The following is a 14,091-nucleotide window of genomic DNA, read 5'->3' on the forward strand; positions in this document are numbered from 1 at the left end:
TTGGTCCATAAATCTTCCTGGTCGTCCTTCTGTGGATATGCTTTATGAATCTGGTGTCCATTGATAGTCCGACTTTGGATTAAGTGTCCGATTCCACATTTATTTTGATTAATGAGTTTTTGGATAACTTTCATATGCTTACTATTTGTATTATTTGGCACTGGTGAGAATTGTTCCATAAATATTCCTGATTGTTCTTCTCTGGATATGCTATTACGAATCTGGTGTCCATTGGTAGTTCAATTTTGGATGAAGTGTTCCATTCTTCACTTATTTCAGTTGTTGATTTCTTTTGTCTTACTTTAGTATATTTATTTGGTTTATGGTGCGAATTGGCTCATACCTTTGCCTGGTTGTTCGTCCTTGGATATACCCTTTTTAAATTTGATGTCCATGGATAGTTCAATTTTGGACTTAGTGCCAATTCGACATTTATTTGTCATTATGAACTTTAGTACATTATTTAGCTTATGTTTTGGTTTGCAGACAAAATGTCGATGACATTTTAATATGACTTCGACTCATCTTTTCCGATTCGTAGTTTTGGTGTAGTGATCATCCTTCTTTCCCTGATCCTTAATTTGTGGTTACTTGTAATCTTGCGGGTCAACGTAGAATGATAGATTATTACCACTTGGTTATTAATATTTTGAATTAAAAAAAAAAAAAAAAATTTTTTTGCTTAAAATTTTTTTCTCCGAGTAGAAGGGGAATATAACAGTCCGTTAACTTTAATTATCTTTATAGTTATTTTATTTAAATTTTAATAACGGTTTGTCATTAAATTATACTTAAAAATAATAAGATCTAACTAAAATAAATCTTTGACTGACGTCATACTTAACTATTAGTTGGCACAAGTACTTCAGTTGGTATTAGACACCATTCGCTGTCATGTGAGTTTCGTTCTGTGAGGCTCCTCGTCTAACGACGGGAAATAATTGACTTCGCTTGGTACGCTAGAACGGAAAAGTAGCGGATGACTGATTGAAAAGGACGGAAATTTTAATACAATAGTTTCAAGCTTTTATAAGTGATATTTAGTGGCAAATTATTGGTGGTGCTTTGGAGAAGCTAGGAGACTAAGTTTTGGGAGATCCCGGAGGAATTGGAAGTCATGTCATCCGCCACTTGGGGGAAATCTTAAACTGTAACCAGTCCGTCAGCTCCCCTCACAACTGGGAGCAACCGTTCTACGCCAAGCCAGGTCATTTGGAGACCAGCCTGGAGAACCTCCCACATACCTACTTTGTATCCTGCCCTCTGCACCCCAGAAGGGCATCGGTATATTAATTGGTACAAGCTAGCACCATCCCTGTGCTAATTCGCCTACCAGGGATTTTGGAATCCGTAGCAAGGACACTCTCGGGGACCATATAGGGTTTGTTTTGGGACACTTGGTATCTGCTAGTGATTGTCACTTCCACTATTACACCACATTCATTTTTTGTATAAGACTCGGGACATTTATTTTGATGATTAGGTTTTATAGTTTATCGCACATATTTTGTTTCAATATTTAAGTTGCATATTGTTTTTATATATCTATAATAGTTGATAGTGTTCCCCAAACCAGTAAACTCTCTGGTCAAAGAGGTTTGAGCTCAGATCATCTTTTCCCCATATGAGATTCTCTTTACCTTTATATATTACCTGAAATTTACTTGTACCATTTATTTACTTAATTAACTTTATATTTTTAGTACTAACCTTGCTTGTCTCCACTTATCAATTTAAATTTATATACTTTGTCCTCTTAATTTGCTTAATTTATTAACTTATTCATATAACTTTAATCTTTCTTTAGTCAATCATAATTATTTAACTTATTTGCTTAACTTTACTTAAATTCATTTAATCAATTTCTAATTATATCTTTGGACGCTATTCCCTTTGAATAGCTATCCATTTTACTTGTTATATTTTTTAGTGACTACGTGTCGAAGCAACTGATTTTTATATATCAAGTAGACCGTAGGTTCACCTTAATGAGGCTAGTGCCTATTTAACTCTTTGAGAGTTACGGAAATTATTCATTGTGAATAATCCTCCCTTAATTATATTCTGGTTCATTAGTTCTATAGGGTTTAACGTTGCTGTACGTATTGCAATCGTACAATTATTTGGTGAAGGTTGTTATTTAACCTAGTATATGTAAGTTGGGGGTATGCTCCATATAAGAGCTACTCCATTACTAATGTAACTATAGATTATATTTATATTACTATAGGTAATTATTTCCCATTGTCATTTTAGAGTTACATAGTTTGTATTTTTCTAACTCAGAGGTTGTCAAAAATCTAAGTAGTTATATTTAATAAATATTTATTTGTTTTGTATATCAATTATTTTTTTTCCCATTTTTGAATTTAATATATTTACTATTTAACAGCAGTGTAAGATACCTGGAAGTTTGGTCCATTCCCACTTCTGGCGCCCATAATTCAGTCTATTTTATTTATCTTTTATATTCTTCTATTTTTATTATATTATTATATTTATCTAATTTATTTTCTGAACATATATTTTTATCTTAAAAGATTTCCCTTTTTCTAGTCATCATCTCTCTTTAGGTTGAGCTACTGTTCTTCGACAGGCATGCAAACGAGCCGTATCCATCCTTGAGTGTCAAGTTGCTCTCTTGCATCTATAGCTAGCCAACTCTATTCAGTTTGCCTCTGTCTTTCCATACTTCCATTATCAGTTCATCACCCTCCTTCATTCATTTCATCTTATCATTTTAGTTCAACAAATACTACTGCAAAGAAGTATTTTTGTTACAGGTTCCGGTGGCATATTCGTATATAGCGACCTCAAAAAACCCTCCAGTAATTCATTTGCGTCAATTAAATGCCGAAAACCATCGAAAATCTAGAATATGTCGTCCCTTGCAGAGGTCCTGGCCACCAAGTCATCCGGAGGGCAATTCTGATGGCATATTCGCATTTAGCGATCCCAAAAACCCATGAGTAATCTGTTTACATCAATTGAATGCCGGAAACCCTCGAAACTCTAGAAGATGACGTCCGTTGAAGGTCAAGGTCAAAGTAAAGGTCGCCATTGGATAGCCAGGAAAAAATCCTAGACGACTGGTACTTTTCCTTGATCCAAACTTCTACATGTTGCCAAATAACCAGTAACTCACGGAATTAGAATACCCCGTAAATCTTATAATTTTCCGAGTTTGGGCCTCTATATTTTGAAAATCCTTCATAAGATTGAGTTGTGCCCATGAGAACTTTTTATCAGGATGCTTCAAAGAGTATTTTCCCAAAGTATGAACGAAATCCACTGGGACCTATTTTCCATAAGGTTTGTGCGGGGTCCTTTGGACTGTCCATGAGAACAAGAGACCAGAGTCTAGATAGCAAGAGACCATGAATATTCAGATAAACGGGATGCTATTGTTGAGGTGTGAAATTATATACACAAAGGATCAATTCATAAACCAGGTAGATCTCTTGTTTATGGAATGTCATACCTTGAACAATAGCACCCCACTCAGCTGAATATTAATGACTCTCTTGGTTCTCTAGTTCAACTTTAGGACGACTTCACTCAATTCCTCATACTACCTCTACATCTTCCATAATCCTGTACTTCCATTTTTCATCTGTGATACACATGTGCCACTGGTCAACTTTTTCTTTCATTTCTATTTGTCAGCTAGAGAAGATCATGGATTTAGATCAGTTCCGATATTCTTTATTGATTGAATGGTGTTTTCAATCTAGCACATTGAAAGTCCCATAAATGTTTACGGTGTTTCCCTAGTTTACAAGGTACCCATTTCCGCCAGCTTATGTGATATGCTATTTTCTACATCCTCCTCCTTTTAACCAACTTCGAGATTGTTCTCTAATAGGCAAGTGTAGTCAGCACTGACTGTTTGTCAGAGCAGATCTATTACTATCATTGCTGGCCTTAAGAGTTTTTTACGCTTGTTCATCATTCCACCCAAGGAACACCAAATTCCGCCTATATGAATTATTCTAATTCGTATTCATAATATTCCTACAAGATGTTACCACGTTCAACCAAAGTCTGACCACAGCCGCGGCAGTTAAAGAAAAAGAAGATATTTTTTACTGGGACTTTCCCATTGATTTTGATTTTATTTCCACGTTGGTCTGTGTCCATCGAACTGGCAAGTACACTTCGCGTCAAAAAAAACTGGTACAAGTCTTATAACCGAAAATCGTGTTTTTCTAGTTGTGTAAATTGGTCTTATCACATATGTCATTCTTATTTCTAGGCAACGTTGCCAGTTCAACTAAAATATTATATCAAACCAGCTAAAAGCAGGGCTGTGCGGCAGACCGCAAGTTTTTAGTAGGTTTACTAAAAATTAAAAGAACGTCGAGAATTCTCGATTAGTCAGTCGCATTTATTTAAACATGCATCCTAAAAAATTCTCTTATTAATTTTGTAATGTTCCATCATCTCAATTAAGTATGACATGAAGGACAGATAATAACTCTAGACATGACATTAAATTATTATGTTTAATTTAAAATAGAGAAGTGTGAAGGGTTTCTCGTAAAGTGTAGCACAAAACTCTTTCAGAGTTGTGGGATACTAATAAATAAAACACACTGGAAATATTAAAATTTGAAATTAATACAAAATGAATAATTTTTACAGTGAACAGGTGTGGAACTTAAATATTATGTATTACAATAAAATTCGAAACTGCTGAAATATTAAGGACATAGGTGGAAAATGTCGCCTGTCAAAATGTTCAATGCGTTTTATTAAACACATTGAATTCTGACTAGAATTCTGAGTTCGGTCTAAAAATTTTGTACCGGATGGTGAATTGGTGGATCTAGGACATTTCATCGCCGCCGTTTCGATGCCGCCAGTTCGATGCCGATGCCGGCCGATTCATCGCCAGTCAATTAATCGCTATCTGATATATTTCCGAATTTTCGACAGTTATAATTATTAGTTATTTTTAGTATTAATTAGGAATTCTAGGAAATGCGAGATATGACGGCGATGAAATGGACTGGCGATGAACCGGCGGCATCGAAACGGCCGGCGATGAACCCGCGGCATCGAAACGTCCCATTCCGTGAATTGGTTGGGGCCATATTCAATGTAAAAACTGTTGATTCCTGCTTCCCTAATTATTTAATATCAAAACAAATAAACAACTATTTCTGGAGGATTGAAATCTGTATTGAAAACAGCTGTTAAAATTGTTCTACGAATTAAACATATTCCAAAATTTTGTAAAAATATAATAATTTTTCACAGAAATACGCCAAAGTTAGGCCACACACACTACCATAATGTGTATCGGTTGCGTTCGGTCACAGTGAAGATATTATAAATATTGACAATTTGAACTGTCAAAATTTTTATTTTATCATTTCTTGTTTAAAAAATAATAAAATTGATAAGATAGCCTCAGTTGAGGAGAAACTAATAATAATAATAAAGATGTTTTGTTCAGTCAATAGTGTGCGAACAATCAGGTAAATAATAACGTGGGCCTAACTTTTACACACCTACCTACTGTGGCAAATGTAGGTATTTTGCAAAATTTTGGAATGTGTTTAAATCCTAGAACAATTTTAGCTTTTGTTTTTAATACAGATTTTAATCCTCTACAAATAGCTTCTCATGACTTTTGTTGTAAAATAATTAGAGAAGCAGGAATTTAACAGTTTAGAATTTTACACTGAGTTTCCTATGAGTTATTTTTTGTATTTAGAGTTAGTGCAATTCCATTATCTGTGCTGGCAACAACGCCGTGATTCACGCGACATTGTGTCCAGTCTGAACACAGGTTTACATTGGGAAAAAAAAGTGTACCAGTTTTTATTGACGCGAAGTGTACCACACGTTACCATCGAGCAGTGAATCATGTTGCCCTTTGAGCACTCTTAAATTTATCGTTTAACATCGACGTAGAGTCGCTACTAACATCAGTTTTTAAAAATGTAAATCATATTTATCGATGTCACCTATTCTATATTAGGGTTGCTAGTTTCATGTACTAAGGAGAACGCACTGAAGATGATCTGATCTAGATTGAAAACGTTTTGCGAATCCTTTTGGATGATTTTTTAATAGTTTTTCAATAAACTTTTTATACCATTATACAATCGAAGTTTTTAATTGTTCTGTATCATAATTTTTAACTTTTCGTACCTTCTACTAAAATATCAGCTTTTCCTATAGGTAATTGATAATCATCGACAGGTACTTCTTCTACAGCTTGTCTGTATAAAATCTTTGGTTCAAATACTAAACATGGATCTGGATCTCTAATACAACTAAGCAGGAGTCCTTTGGCTTTTATTGGTCCTCTAGGTATGACAACCTAAAATAAGAATAATTATTCAAATTCATCTCGAAAGTTGCAAGGAATATACCTAATATTTAATGTAGGTGTAATGGAGGATCAGACCAAATAGAGCCACTATAGATACTATATTCATACTAAGAACAATACAAGAAAAAGCTTATGAATACGACATAGAACTATATAATATGTATTGTTATGATCTGCTTTCTATTACTTTTATATTAATAATTATTTACTTGATCAATTATTTAATTAACGCAAATCATACATAAAAATATTAAGAAAGAATCTCAGGGTGCCTTTTTATAATATAAAAAAATGTCTAAAATGTCTTATGTTATACTTATCTTCTCTCGTGGTTTCAGTATCTCTTAGTTGATCCTTATCGGGATAAAATAGGAAAAGGAAATAAATAGAAAAATCATAAATAAACACATACAAATACCTTTATTATCAAAAGTAATGCTCTGTAAATTTAAAAAGAAACTTTTACCATATAAATTAATCTAATTCAAACAAATATTTATCGCTTTGTTCTTGATACTATTAATAAAACAAGCTAAACAAACAAATTTGGTATTCGCAAATTACTTATACTTCCTATTAAATTTTTGAAATGTTGGAATCTTAAATGCATATGCTTTTACGTAAAAAAATTTAACTTCTGATTATAAAAAAAATCTATCACATAGGTTATTGACTGACCTTTTTGATTCACGCACAATGATGTCTCCTCTTGACCCAAACAGCTCCTCCTTGTTGATTATGTTAGGCTACCAATCAAAGCCCTCTCCGTTCTCAGCAAACAATCCAGCAGGATACCAGCAACTATTTCTTCAAAACACAAGCCAAGCCTCTTTTTTGCCAGTACTCGTTCAATAAACTCCTAAACTCTCTCCTTTCTTTCTCTCAACAATAATCTCCTGAGACCCAAGTATCTTTTTTACTTGGTGTCACAAATAATTTTTATAATGATAATTCTTGTAACTTACTCTCTTGGACTGTACATAATCAAAGAGGTATTTCTTCTCGATTTGATTTGTCTCTCGTACCACTTTTCGGCTACTCCCACTATCAAAACAAAACACTAGTACTTGCTGCTGAACTACTCACGAAACCTTTTGACTGCCCCTTTCGGATGCCGGTAACACAACAAATTCCTCTTTCCAAAACTATCTCAACATTCAAACAAAACTTTCCCCATTCCAAATTACCAAGCCAATCAGAAACATTTCTCTCTCCACCTCCCTCTCTTTCAATCGAAAAACCCAGTCATTCTTTCAAACAATATTTCTACTCAAAACTAATGACTTTTCGGAAATTATCTAAATATTCCTGTCATTAAACAAACATATTTAAAACTCCAATTCTTTTTACCTCTATTTTTCTAAAAACTAATAATTACATCTACCTGTGGATTTCCCTTTTCCGCAATAAACAATCGGTTTAAAATTATAATCCTAAATAACTTTCACTTCACTTTTTATTTACAAAAATGTTTTTAATTCTTCATGGAAAACTTCATTAAGGAGAAACCACCTTGCGTGACAACTAACTTCTAATAAATATTTATAAATCAATATACAGGGTGTATCAAATTTATGTGCCCGAGTTATATTAAAAAATAAAATTTTTATTCTATCTTGGATTGATAGATTTATCCACAATAGTATATAGACTTTAAACTTGCTTTTGAATGTGTAAAAAGAGACAAAATGCTGGAAGACCTCCGTAATCTAGGTATACCAAAAAAATATATCAGCCTCATAAAAATGACGTTACAGAGTTCAAAAGCCGCAGTTAGAGTAGATGGAGAACTGTCTCCCCTGTTTGACATCAACATGGGGGGTGAGACAGGAAGACGCACTTTCAACCATGCTGTTCAACCTAGTTCTTGAGGCAGTCATCAGAAAAACCAATGTAACAGGCCATATAAATACCAAAACACTACAAATTACTGCCTATGCAGACGATGTCGCCATTATTAGTAGAAGCAAGACACGACTAATGGAAACGTTCAAGGAAATAGATCCTGAAGCACAAAAAAGAATGCTTAAAATAAACGAAACAAAAACTAAGTACATGACCATCAAAAGAACATCTGACAATGAAATTAATATCGCAATAGACAACTACACTATTGAACCTGTGGATGACTTCACATATCTGGGCACAGAAATCAATCAGAAGAATTCCGTATTATATCGGTCATATTACATCGGTCTCCCCTTACTACGTGTCCAAAATAGGCCATCTTTCTACATTTGATATTCAAGCAGCTCGCGAGTAGCATTTGCTCTCTTAAGGACTGCCACATTTGTCAGCATAGCCGTCCATGGTATTGTTAGTGTACGTCTGTGCAGTCACATTTTTCAAAGGCCTCCAAACGATTAATGGTGGATATTTTTAATGTCCATGCTTCGACACCGCATAAGAGGAATGACCAAATGTAACATTGAACCATACGCTTTCGAAATTAAAGTTGCAAAAGACTAAGTTTTCAATCTAATAGCACATGAAACAATACCAAAAATATTACTCTACATCCCACCAGATTGAAAACAATGGGAACCTTCTCTGGTTACACCTCCGAGGCTTTTTAAATTTGCAAGCCATAACGCATGCTGAGACTAAGGAAGATGAGGGAATTTTACAATTTATAATTCACGTCCCATCTGCTCAGCGCGGTAAAGTTCACAGTCGCATCATATTCTAGTTCAATCAGAGAGTGCAGCAAGCACCTCTACCGGTTTCGAAACTTATTAGTCTCTCATCAGGAGGCACATATATGCCTCAGCATATATATGCTGCTCTCTCTGACCCAACCAGGACAAAACCCGGCGTGCAGTTATGCATTGCAACGAACGAAATGGCAGGGATGTCCTAGCGGCAACTGCTAGCAAAAGACTAAGTTTATGGTTGAAAATGGTTATTCATTTTTGATTGAAGTTGTAAGTTATTACAAAAGAATGACCTCATTTTTAAAAATGTTGTGCGGCTATCTCGATTCTACATGTTATCTCTTTATCTGGATCTAGTTGGTCAGTAATATGGCAACGAAGATATATTTAAAACTGGGTACTCTTTGACTAATACTACATTATTTTAAATCAAAAGTACACATACTATAAACGAACCTTCAAACCTGGTGTGTGGGCAAAATAGGCTTCTGGGCTTTGGGAATGGTACAGAGCTCCGTGACCAACAGCTCCACATGGTGCTCTAACTGTAAGTTTACCACAGTCGAAGGTTCCTCCTGATCTGTATCGGTATTTTGCTGCTTCATTTACTAGCTAAAAATAAAATAATTGAAGTATATAAATAGAATAAAAAAATGGTGTAATCAGTCAAAAGGAAACCATAAACACATTTGTTGACTTTATATCATTGGCGCGAAGAGAAATATTTTAATAAATAGTAATTAATAAAGTGTATAATGTATATTATATAGACATCAAATTCTCTTTATTGTCCAAGTAAAAAATACTGTGGAATAGCTTTAAGCCGGTGAAATATGATATTCTTCAAATATAGATATTAGGTCAAACGTTTAAGAAGCGGCCCTTTGAAGCATCTGTGTTTTTACGGTCAGACCTCCCGCATATCTATTCACAAGTTTTGTGCAAAATCTAAGTTTTAGTTCGGTAGCTAGCAGTGTGTTAGTACTGGAGTGTACGTGTGTTAAGTGATACGAGTGTTTTGTTGCTGTAATTATTTTGAATATTGGTTTAGTATTTCGTTTGGAGAGTGTCAAGTGTTAATTATTGTAATTTAATTAATGTGAATAGTGATGTGGCGCCCGCGGGATAATGTAAATATCGCGTACGATAACGCTGATATTGTAAAAATTGCCAGTGCTAGTGTGAATGTAATTACTAAAAAAAAAGAGCTCGTAAAGAAGATTCGAATGCATTTAAATGCAGAAACAGAGCAAGTATGTTTGAATGTATACAAAAATCTACGTACGAAATTCGGCTTCGATGAAACACTATTGGCACAAGCCACCTCTGATTTAACAGAAATTCCACTTTCTAATGTATATAAAATAGTTAAAAATGAACCCTATCATCGCAAGAAACGATGTGACTACAAATTTTCAAGACCTTTAAATCCTTCACTCGTAAAACTATTCAAAACCACAATATACGACTGCTACAAAAGCAATGAAATACCTACAATAGAAATAATAAGAAAGAAATTGGAAACAACCGGTCGAAATATGAACTGCTGTGAGAAAACTCTTCAACATTGGATAAAAAAAATGGGCTTTAAGTTAAAAAAAAATAAATAAACGTCAAGCAATTATGGAAAGCCAAAGAATAGTCAACAGACGTAATATGTACCTAGAAGAAATTACTAAATATAGGCAAGAAAATAGGAGAATTTATTATTTAGATGAAACTTGGTATGATACCCACGATACAGTTAAGAAAGGATGGACAGATGGTTGAAGCATGTGCATACCAGAAATGCCTGCAAATAAAGGCTCGCAGCTAATTATTGTACATTGCGGAGGAAGTGAGGGATGGGTTCCGAATGCTTTAAAATTATGTGGGAAGAAAATGGAAGATTGTAACGTTGACTACCACAAGAATATGGAAGCTGACATTTTTGAAGATTGGTTTGAAAACTCGCTGATCCCAAACTTGGAGAAAAACAGCGTAATAGTGCTTGACAACGGTTCCTATCATTCCCGACAGCTCACTCCCACATAACAATTTCATGTTCTTAGTAGATTCATAGAATATACTTTTCAGAAAAAGTATATACTTAGAATATGCGTAATTACCATTGCGAATGTGCAGAGCATATACTGAGTATATACTACATTACAGTACTTAAACGTTCTATGTATATACTTAGAATGTACTACCGCACTTCTTTTCAGTATATACCAAGAACATACTTTTTAGAAGATTCTAAGGAGGTGCTATAAACCTTCTATTTATATACTTAGAATGTACTATCGCACATATTTTTAGTATATGGGAAGAATATTCCAAGGATGTGCTGTATTTCTCAGAAGTATGTTTTCAACATCACCCAATCTCATCCTATAGGTTCTACCAAAGAATACTAACACACCCACTGGGTGTGTTAGTATTCTTTGGTTCTACCAATATTATTATATTTACATATTCTAATTGCATATGAGAATGTAGTTATTACATTCTACAATATTACGTAAAAAGTAAGTATAAAATATATAAACTTTAGTTAGTTATATAGGTACCTATGTATAATAAATATTATATGGGTAAGTAGCCTATATATAAAATATAAGTAATATATTTAGTTATTATGTGCACATCAAAATAAAAATGCTGCTTATATAATTATATAATAGCCAAATATATTATATAATATGTATGTAAATTACTAAAATTTATAGGTATCTATATACATTATACATACTTTTACTTACTAGGTATTTAGGAAATATTGAAGTACCAATATGAATTTATTATTTTCAAACTGCTTTTTATGTTCTTAAAAATGTTTTAGTCCTTGTAGCTAGAAATACTTGGTCCTACCTAACAGCGTAGACATAAATGCATAACTGTACTGCAAACTATTTTCATATTTTGCTCTTTTGTTACCTACCCCCTTCCCTTGTGCAGGTATAAAATGCAATGCAAGGGCCAGAATGACAATGAATGGCCGTTTCCGGATTCCCGAAAATTATAGGTAAAAATACTTATGGTATAAACTCAAATCAAAATGGTATATTCATTTCAACTGAAAACGAAACGAGAATTTCTCATTTTTCTTCAATAGAATTAAGTTTTAAACTTTTTACCATACAATTAAAACGGTTTAAAAAATGAATTAGATAGTTCACTAGTACCTACCAAAATACATAAATTTGATTAATTATTCTTAACGCGAAGTTGATAATCTATAGGCTAACATTATTCTTCTTCCTATAGGTACATACAGTATATTATTTTTAAGATATTTTAAAAGTATATACAAGTATATGTGTTAAGCATATACTTTTGCATATACTTACGCATATACTAAGAATATTCGATTAAGGTATATTCTAAGAATAAACTTTTACGAACATTCCGAGATACTACGTACCCGAATGTGCTCAGTATATTCGGTGCAAGAATATTCTTTGAGGCACATGCAAAGAACATGAAATTTAGAATTTTTTTTAGGGTACATGCTATGCTTGTACTACGCATATACTAAAAAGGATATACTTCGACGAATGTTGGTAGGATATGCTTAGAACATGATGCGAACATCATTGTTATGTGGGCTAAAATACCAAATACATCTTCAAAGCTGACCTGCAAAATTTTTTAATGGAAAATTATTTGTATTTCGAAGATTTTTACACAAAAAAACAACTTACTGAAGTTCTACACACGAAGCAATTTAGAAAATTATACGCTCTACAGGGTATTGCCGAAAAGCATGGACACACTATATTGAGACTTCCCCTTACTTTTGTGTTTTCAATCCTATTGAGTTAATTTGGGGACAATTAAAACCAAGTATAAGGCGTTTAAATACATTTCCTAAATTTGACAAAAAGGTAATTGAGATAATTAAAAAAGAAGTAGCCAATATTACTAAAGTAGACTGGCAGAAAAGAATTGCCAAAGTGATCAAAGTAGAAGAATATTATAAGAATATTGGGCACTTCCACATTAATGGTGGAAATAAATTTATTATTGAATTGGGCGATGATAGTGACGAAGAAAATACGGAAGAAGGAGAAAATGAGTTAAGTTTATCAGTATTTTAATTGTTGTGTTGTGCAATTCATTTTCCAAGCATAAGTGTACTAATGAAAAGACTCGGTTAAAAAAATATTTTTAGATTTTGTATTTTTAATAAAAAAAGAGCGGGGACATGCTTGCATTTTGTGCTGAATTTTAAAAGTTTTGAACTGTATACCTAAAGTAATTTTAGATCTAACTGTGTTTTTATAAAGTTCTTTTAGTATCAGTAATTCTAACAATAACAAGATTAATTATAAAAGCTATTCTACATCAGTTATTAATGCAAGCATGCGGTAAGAGGGAGGTCCCTGTGAGGTTAAATGTTATTAAAAAATTGATAAAATTAATTTTAACACAATATTATGTTCTGCTTTAACGGTATTTATTTTTAATATTTTTAACTACATATTTAATTACCAGAAAACACCAGCTGCCGGCCCAATATTAAAGAAGAACAACCCAAAGCTACAATAATCTTACCCATTACACTATATAGATTGCTTGAACTGGTTGGTCTTACTTTTCTCCTAAGATTTAACTTATGCATTTGCTCATTTATCTTTCTAATAGGTAGGTACCTACATGAAGAGCTCAGGGCTAAAGGGACGAGGGTCCAAAAAAACAAGTTTTGAGAAATTAGGTTTTTAAGTTTTAAAATTAAATATAAAAATAATTAACAGAAAAGGCAATTCATTTTGGATACTAATTCATGCAGTAACTTACAGGAAACGTATAGGTTATGTTTTTGGGTTATCAATTTACAAATTACTATAATTATAAATTTATTTATCTTTTGATGTCATGAAATCTCAGACTAAATGAATGCTGGTCCACTGACGTGTCTTAAAATGAAACTAAAAATACAGATCAGGTAATCTATATTTTGAAAAGTTATATCATACAGATCTGCTCCTGTTGATTACACCAAGCTACAAATACAGTAGAAGATTCTTAGTAATGGATATAATGAAAAGTTTTAAGCATGTGGCAGTGCGTCAAAATTTGCTTGAAAGTTTACAGAATAACACCAAT

At 33.2% G+C, this 14,091-nt stretch overlaps 1 protein-coding gene across 1 annotated transcript in view; it reads right to left on the reverse strand.

Moving 5' to 3' along the window:
• LOC126880647 (2-oxoisovalerate dehydrogenase subunit beta, mitochondrial) overlaps positions 1–14,091 on the reverse strand; it is an 81,308-nt gene that overhangs the window by 36,264 nt on the left and 30,953 nt on the right. The window contains exons 3-4 of the mRNA XM_050644689.1: positions 9,457–9,612; positions 6,163–6,334 (exon numbers count right to left, since the gene is read on the reverse strand). Coding sequence (XP_050500646.1) covers positions 6,163–6,334; positions 9,457–9,612 — 328 coding nt within the window. The remainder of the gene's footprint in view (positions 1–6,162; positions 6,335–9,456; positions 9,613–14,091) is intronic.

This window comes from Diabrotica virgifera, chromosome 2 (genome assembly GCF_917563875.1).
Source record: "Diabrotica virgifera virgifera chromosome 2, PGI_DIABVI_V3a".
Classification (NCBI taxonomy): domain Eukaryota; kingdom Metazoa; phylum Arthropoda; class Insecta; order Coleoptera; family Chrysomelidae; genus Diabrotica; species Diabrotica virgifera.